At 40.3% G+C, this 7581-nt stretch overlaps 2 protein-coding genes across 7 annotated transcripts in view; one reads left to right on the top strand and one right to left on the bottom strand.

Moving 5' to 3' along the window:
• SLC44A3 (solute carrier family 44 member 3) overlaps positions 1 to 3617 on the top strand; it is a 71153-nt gene extending 67536 nt beyond the window's left edge. For all 4 annotated transcript variants that reach the window (XM_017517474.2, XM_017517473.2, XM_017517472.2 and 1 more), the window contains 2 exons: positions 902 to 1138; positions 3382 to 3617. In XM_017517474.2, coding sequence (XP_017372963.1) covers positions 902 to 1138; positions 3382 to 3486 — 342 coding nt within the window. In that variant the 3' untranslated portion in view covers positions 3487 to 3617. The remainder of the gene's footprint in view (positions 1 to 901; positions 1139 to 3381) is intronic.
• A 1937-nt stretch (positions 3618 to 5554) lies between these two features.
• CNN3 (calponin 3) overlaps positions 5555 to 7581 on the bottom strand; it is a 29215-nt gene continuing 27188 nt past the window's right edge. For all 3 annotated transcript variants that reach the window (XM_017517470.2, XM_017517471.2, XM_017517469.2), the window contains exon 7: positions 5555 to 6671. In XM_017517470.2, the coding sequence (XP_017372959.1) occupies positions 6330 to 6671 (342 nt within the window). In that variant the 3' untranslated portion in view covers positions 5555 to 6329. The remainder of the gene's footprint in view (positions 6672 to 7581) is intronic.

The raw sequence follows: 7581 nt of genomic DNA, 5'->3' as shown, positions 1-7581 counted from the left end.
ATTAGCTGGGCATGGTGGCGCGTGCCTGTAATCCCAGCTACTCAGGAGGCTGAGGCAGGAGAATTGCCTGAACCCAGGAGGCGGGGGTTGCGGTGAGCCAAGATCGCGCCATTGCATTCTAGCCTGGGTAACATGAGTGAAACTCCATCTCAAAAAAAAAAAAAAAAAAAAGGAATATATGGAAATAGTATTGAAACTTGGGCCGGGCGCAGTGGCTCACGCGTGTAATCCCAGCATTTTGAGAGGCCAAGGCAGGCAGATCACCTGAGGTCAGAAGTTTGAGATCAGCCTGGGGCAAGGAGGGCAGGGGGTGCAAAAAAGAAAAAAAAGAAAATTGAGAGATCACTCTGGCCAACAGTGTGAAACCCCATCTCTACTAAAAATACAAAAATTAGCCGGGCCTTGGTGGCTCACACCTGTAATCCCAGCTACTTGGGAGGTTGAGGCAGGGGAATCACTTGAACCTGGGAGGCAGAGGTTGCAGTGAGCCGAGATCACACCACTGCACTCCAGCCTTGGCGACAGAGTGAGTCTCAAAAAAAAGTTGCGGGTGGGGTGGGGGCGGATTCTAAAAATGTCTTAAAGTGAACGTGCTTATTTTGGTGTTAAGTGAAAAAACAGAATAAAAGTGTGTGAGATATTATTACATTTATATAAATACAAAAGCTAGGCACAGATAAAATTAAACATAACCTCCTACCCACCATTAAGTGGGTTTCCTTTTGATATAGCTTTTCGTTTTTTCCTGTTTCATTCTACCAAATTTTCTGACAAGCATTCTTTACAATAGTGTACACACGTTGCACACATGAACATATATTAAATCATTACTTGCAACTGACAAAAATTTTTCTAAGCAACTGATTCATAAAGATTTTCAACAAACTCTTGTCTTGAACAGGTGCTAGTGGTGTGTTTCACTGTTTTTGGAGGACTCATGGCTTTTAACTACAACCGTGCATTCCAGGTGTGGGCAGTCCCTCTGTTACTGGTAGCTTTTTTTGCCTACTTAGTAGCTCATAGTTTTTTATCTGTGTTTGAAACTGTGCTGCATGCACTTTTCCTGTGTTTTACTGTTGATCTGGAAACAAATGATGGATCGTCAGAAAAGCCCTACTTTATGGACCAAGAATTTCTGGTAAGCAAACATTTCATTTCTGATTGCAATCTCTGTGCTCACAATCTCAAAAGTTTCGTAAAGACACACACACAAAGGAGGCTCATACCCAGCCTCTCTCTTCCAGAGGGCTCTGCGGCTTCTGCTACCCCAGGGTCTGAAAGTGGGATTTGGGCTCAACTCTCCAAGGCTGAACCCACCTCCCTTACTGAGAACCTTCTCCCTGGGGAAGTGAAGCTGAACAGAATGCTGACCAGATGGATTCCTAAGTAGCAGCAGCACTTCTTACCTTGGGCAGAAGGTGTCCTGAACACAGTTCAGGTCCCTTGGGTGCTAATGGCATGGTCTGGCCTTTTGGGTGGTCCAGAAGTTTAACTGTTTTTTCTAAAACATTTTTAGGCATCTCCAAGCATCATGTTTATACCCACCATCTTAGGGAGAGCACACTTGTGTGCCCTTCTGTGCCAGTATTGACAGATCTGCAATTCTCAGGTCCTTTATTAGCCCAGGCACAACAGTGTGAAAGAAGCCACACCCTCAGCAGAGCGCCCATACTGCTTATATCTGGAAATAGCAGGCAGCTGTTTTCAACAGCCTTTGCAACACAGTTGTTGCATACTTGCCTTATCCTGGGTAGACAGGGAAATTTTAACAGCTGAATGATGTCTCAGCTCTTTTCCTTGTCTAAGTTATATGGTATTTTCATACTTTTCTTTCATTCTGTTGCCATAAAAATTAGGTGTTAAAGCCCTTTTAGCTTTAAATAGAGCATTCAATGCACTCTTTAGTTCAGCTGGCACTCATTTTTTAACACCACTTCTACAGTTTATAATGAATGTATCCTCATCCTTCTCCGTATAAAACATACAAACACAATTTTTACTTTTTTTTTTTTTTGTTTTTCCTGAGACAGTTTTGCTCTTGTTGCCCCGGCTGGAGTACAATGGTGCAATCTTGGCTCACTGCAACCTCCGTCTCCTAGGTTCAAGCGATTCTCCTGCCTCGGCCTCCCGAGTAGCTGGGATTACAGGCATGAGCCACCACACTTGGCTAATTTTGTATTTTTAGTAGAGACAGGGTTTCACCATGTTGGTCAGGCTGGTCTCGAACTCCTGACCTCAGGTGATCTGCCCGCCTCAGGCTCCCAAAGTGCTGGGATTACAGGTGTGAGCCGCCACACCCTGCCAAAATACAATTATTACTTTTGTTTATTGACTTATTTGTATGTACTCTAAGGAAAGTGTTTATGATGGTGTAATGAAGCTAGCCAGGTCTCCATTCCCTGATTTACTTTTCCAGTTAAAAATCCACCATGAAGTCCGGGTGCTGTGGTTCATGCCTGAAATCCCAGCACCAAACGGGAGGCAGAGGTTGCAGTGAGCCGAGATTGCACCACTGCACTCCAGCCTGGGCAACAGAGGGAGACTGTGTCTCAAAAAAACAAAAACAAAAACAAAAAAAAAAAAAAGAAAAACATACAAAAAAAAAAAAAAAAAAAAAAAAAAAAAAAAAAAAAAAAAAAAAAAAAAAAGAAAAAAAATCCACCTTGAAATTTACCCCCTAAAATAGTTGTTTCAACAGGAGAAACTTTCTTAAGGATTCAATTCTCTGAAATTTCAGGCCAAGAACTCTTTGTAAATGGTTATCATTGGGACTCAGAAACCCATACTCCAGAATATGGCACTTTGACATGCTGAACTGAAGAAGCCTCAAGGTCTCTCTGACCTTCTCCCAAAGCACAGGATAAAGCTGTCATCTGAATGAAGTTCCCTTATCTGCCTACTAAAGTCCAGACCCACCAAAAAAAAAAAAAAAACAACCTCTGGCCCCTTCCCTGAGCTTTCCATTAACTGGACTCATATAGCAGAAACAAAGACTAACGTTGGTCAACACACCTGGGCAGACTTTTGTCACAAACCACTGTCCTGCGTGCCTAATAGATTTTGTCCTAGGCCATTAAGTGTTCTTCAAGCTGATTAAATTCCCCTAAAAGCCATTTATACCCCCATAAAGTCATCCAAAGTTCTCTGTCTCCCTCTCCTCAAAACAAATATAGATCTGTACCGAATTTCAAGGTTACACAATCATTCTGTGATTCTCCCGTGCGTGCTAATTTGATACACCATTTCTACTGTTAATCTGCCTTTTGTAAGTTAATTCTTCAGCAAACCTTCAGAGGGCAAAGGAGAAGTTTTCCCTGGGCCCCTACATTATCAACAGTGCAGACACAGAGTACTAATCTAACTTGTTCTTTTGTTTTTCAGAGTTTTGTAAAAAGGAGCAACAAATTAAACAACGTAAGGGCACCGCAAGGCAAGGACTCATTAAGGAATGAGGAGGGAACAGAACTCCAGGCCGTTGTGGGATAGGTAACCATTAGGTATTTGCACCTGGAAAAAGTTTCCTTTTAAGAGCCACTTACAGAATAGAAGACAAGCTCACTAGAGAAAAGTTAGTGGAATTTGTTTTTTAAAGACCTAATAAACCCTATTCTTCATCATTTTCTTTGTCATTATTGTTTGACCTGGTAACAATCCTGGAACCATAGAAGTTTACAATCTTTTTTGGTACAAATTAGGACAGAAACACTCCTTTAAAACCATGTTTATATGCATCCATTTTAAAAGTATACTATATAAGAATTGAGGTAAGTTTGTAAGTGCACAACCAATAAACAAGCCTTTTTAAGATAAGGATTTTGTTAGCAGAAATCTCTGGAATTTTTTTTAAAGGGACAGCGTCTCACTATGTTGCGAAGGTTGGAGTACAGTGGCTATGCACAGGTGCCATCATAGCTCACTGCAGCCTCCAACTCCTAGGCTCAAGTGATCCTCCTGCCTCAGCCTCTTAAGTAGCTGGGACTAAAGGCATGCTACCATACCTAGCTTGGAACGTTGTCCTTATACAGAGTAGGACATCTCCCTACTCATCCAATCCTGGAAATAGGATAAATTTTTATCATTTTAAATATGATAAAGTTAACCAGCCTTTCAACGTGTAATTCTTAGATTTAGTGACAAAAGCCAAAAGTTTAAACCCTAACATGAGTTGACACCTAAACTGGGCATGTGCAAGAGTCAGGAGTGTAACCAGTGATTTAGGTGTGCACGTGCTCTTCCTTTATTTCCTGAATACTCTTCCAGCTCTTTGCTAATGGCAAACTGCTATTCTTCAAAATCCAGCTCCAATAGCACCATGCTTCTGCAGTGCCTCTGAGCAGCATTACTTGCCCTCTCTCTGTCTTTTCCCTCCATGCTCTTCTGATATGGCTGTGAATCCACTTGTCATATCACTCCAGCACATCACATTCCATGATGGCACACACTATGTATCTCAGAACTCCTGGTACACAAGGAAGGCACAAGGCACTCTTACAGTAGACATTCTGGAAGAAGAGGTTTTCAACCACAGCCCCACCTGAGAATTACCTGGAGATCAGTTTTTAAAAATACTTCTGCCTGGACCTCAGAGATTTACATAGATGGGAGTGAGGGGAAGAGATTTTCCTTTCTAAAATTCTAAGCCAATAGGAACATTGTAACATGCTGATTGGCAGCCTCATGAGAACCAATCCGACTTAAATGGCAGGGCAGATAGTGTGATAGAAGGTGTCTCTTCCCTAAACACCTCTTCAAAGATGACAAGGGCAGCCTGAGAGCTCAGGTCTACTTTAAATGCAATGACTTTTTTCTTAAATGCTACCATTGAATTAGGTTGACTCCAATAGTTTCATTTACAAGTGGTTTCCCAGAAGCATTAAACCTAGACATTGTGGAATCATGAGCAATTAAGCTTCACTTTTGTGGGCTCATCAAACCATGTGTATATCCTCATCTCCCTCCACAAAAAACTGGCGGGTTTTGCCCCCCAAACCTAATAGAGCCAATCCTATCAGAAGACGTGGCTTGGCTGTGACAATGTCAGAAAATGTGAGTTAGTTTTTAGTGACTGCATTTTTGTCACTCTGACACCTAGCTATTGTTTGTTCGTCCCTCTGTCGGGACTGAGGGTTTATGTTTCACTATAAACCCTGGCTCATTATCAAGCAGCACATCCTATGGCTGAGCTAACATGTTTCTTATTCATATTTATTTACCCTAAAATAGGAAAATTCCCCACCGCTCCTATCAATATTCCTAAAGATTATTTTAAGATTTACTCCAAGTTGAATTTAAGATGAATCTGGACCAGCCAAGTCACAGTGAAATAAGCAAGGGTCAGATAATGATTTGAATCCTATAATTTAACTATGTGTCATGGCCAAGTCCCTTCATTTTCCTAAGCCTCAGTCTCCTTAAGCACAAAATGCAGAGTTGTGTGGATTAAATGCTAATGTACCTTGCAACAGTACCTAGGATAAAGGTACTTAAAAAAAAAAAAAAAAACTGACCCTACCTATCTAGAACTAGCTAGAAAATAATCAGCCTGTGGTTCATATAAATGTTCAAAAAAAAAATATTTATTTATAAAAAATACAATGGGATAAGTTTTGCTGAGAAATGCAGCAATAAATACAGTTGAAGAAAACAGAGCAACTCTACATTGATACATTGGCACAAACAGGAAGGGCAAATGCACCGCCCAGACCTAAGTGTCTACAGGCCATTTTTGTACATGCTCCTTTAGAAACACCACTCTGTAAAGATCTTGTCCGCTAGGTAAGAGAATGAGTACACATATCATCACAAATGCACACTGATCATGACTTTATTTAAAAATTAGCAAACAATACTGTAGAAACATTGATATGTAATTTTCTAAAATGCTGCATCTTAGATTTAGTTGGCAAAGACCATATTTAGCAATAAGCATGAGTTTAGTCTTCCATGTAGAAACCAGATACACTAAACTGTAAAAAAAAAATAATTTCCTATTGTTTGAAAATACCAATTTAATGTAAGATTGTAAAAATGCATAGATTTTTGCATAAAAGAACTGGCTGTACAAGAGTATTCCCCTTTCACAGTATTCCTTTTTACTTCATATGCAAGTTATTGGTTATGCTGTAGGATTTATCTAGTACAGCACTAAAAGGCAACTATTGAGGGAAGAGGCAGAAAAAGGAAAAAGGAATGTATGTAAGGCAATTTTTCTTAAAAGTACAATAAGCTTGATAGTGTTTTAGGAAGACAAGATAAAAATTACTCAAGGCTAGCTTGGTTCTCACTGAATAAAAACAATGGACTAAATACTGAGCTCCTCCTGTGTGGATCTAATAATCAATGCCTTGGTCGCTATATGGGTAATCTCTGGGGTAGTCATCCTGGTACTCGCCATGATACTCATCAGGGTATTCTGCCTGATAATCACTATCACTGATTTCCGAACCATTTGTTCCTGTTCCTTGGCTTCCGTTGTGAATGACAGGTTCTGTAGGAGCAGCACAGTATTTGGGATCATATACTTGCCGCCCAAGCCCATACACACTCATTCCTTTCTGGGAAGCAACTTTGTTGGTACCCATCTGTAGAGAAATTGTCGAGTTGTCCACTGGCTGTAATGTTAGCTTCTGATCGTAGATATCTCTTCTGGTTCCTGGTGCTAACATCCCTGCCTGGTATTAGAACACAGTATAAAAGTTAAAAACAGCAGCTGGAATCTATTCTCATGAATAATTTATAAGTTGTAGAATTCACATTGAATATGAACAGTAATACAGGAACTTTCATTTGGTTCAGAAGTAAAGCTAGCTTAACTAAAATATCCTGATATCAAATCACTTTCATGAAGCAATATTCATTGACTTTTGAGCCAGCTCAGACCTTTCTTCAAATCCTTGCCCTCCTATAAAATTACTATGTGGCCTCAAGTAAATTTAGTTTTAGGTTTCTCAAATGCAAAATGGAGACATTACTACCTACTCTGGATTTAGGAGAGGATGAGACATAAAGAATGTGAGAGTGTAATGCTCCCACACCTCAAAGTTCCATGTGAATGCCCATGGGGACTACATACATTATCCGCGTTACCAATTTCAAAAGCTTCTAATTATATTCAACAAAAACTATGTTGAGCAGATCCTAAGGACTTGAGTCTTTCCAAAAGGCTAAGATATAGAAGAGCCAGCCACTTCACAGCCACTCGCCTCTTTCTTCAGAGTACAGTAACTCATACTTCATCTCTCTACTTATATCAGGCACATACTTCCAGGTTCAAAGTAGGTAGAAAAGCAAACGTGAGTGAGGCAGCTATGAGAGCTATAATGCCACACCTGGCAGGATGTGTGTTCCATGAAGGGCAAAGTGATAAATCTCACCGGGACTCACTAAGAAAATGTTTTTCAAACCCTATCCCCACTGTTGTTGGATGTGGGACCTGTCTGTTCTCAAATGGTTGTTAGAACTTCCTTCTGAGGTGCTGGTGACCTATTTTTAACAAGGAAATATTTCTATCTTAGATGTGGCATACTGGTATTTTCACCATGTTGCATTTCCATCTGCTTATATTGACACATCTAATAGGAA

The sequence above is a fragment of the Cebus imitator genome, unplaced genomic scaffold, assembly GCF_001604975.1.
Source record: "Cebus imitator isolate Cc_AM_T3 unplaced genomic scaffold, Cebus_imitator-1.0 Scaffold633, whole genome shotgun sequence".
Lineage (NCBI taxonomy): Eukaryota > Metazoa > Chordata > Mammalia > Primates > Cebidae > Cebus > Cebus imitator.
Note: the sequence above shows the minus strand (reverse complement) of the source record. Positions and strands in the feature narration are given on the sequence as shown.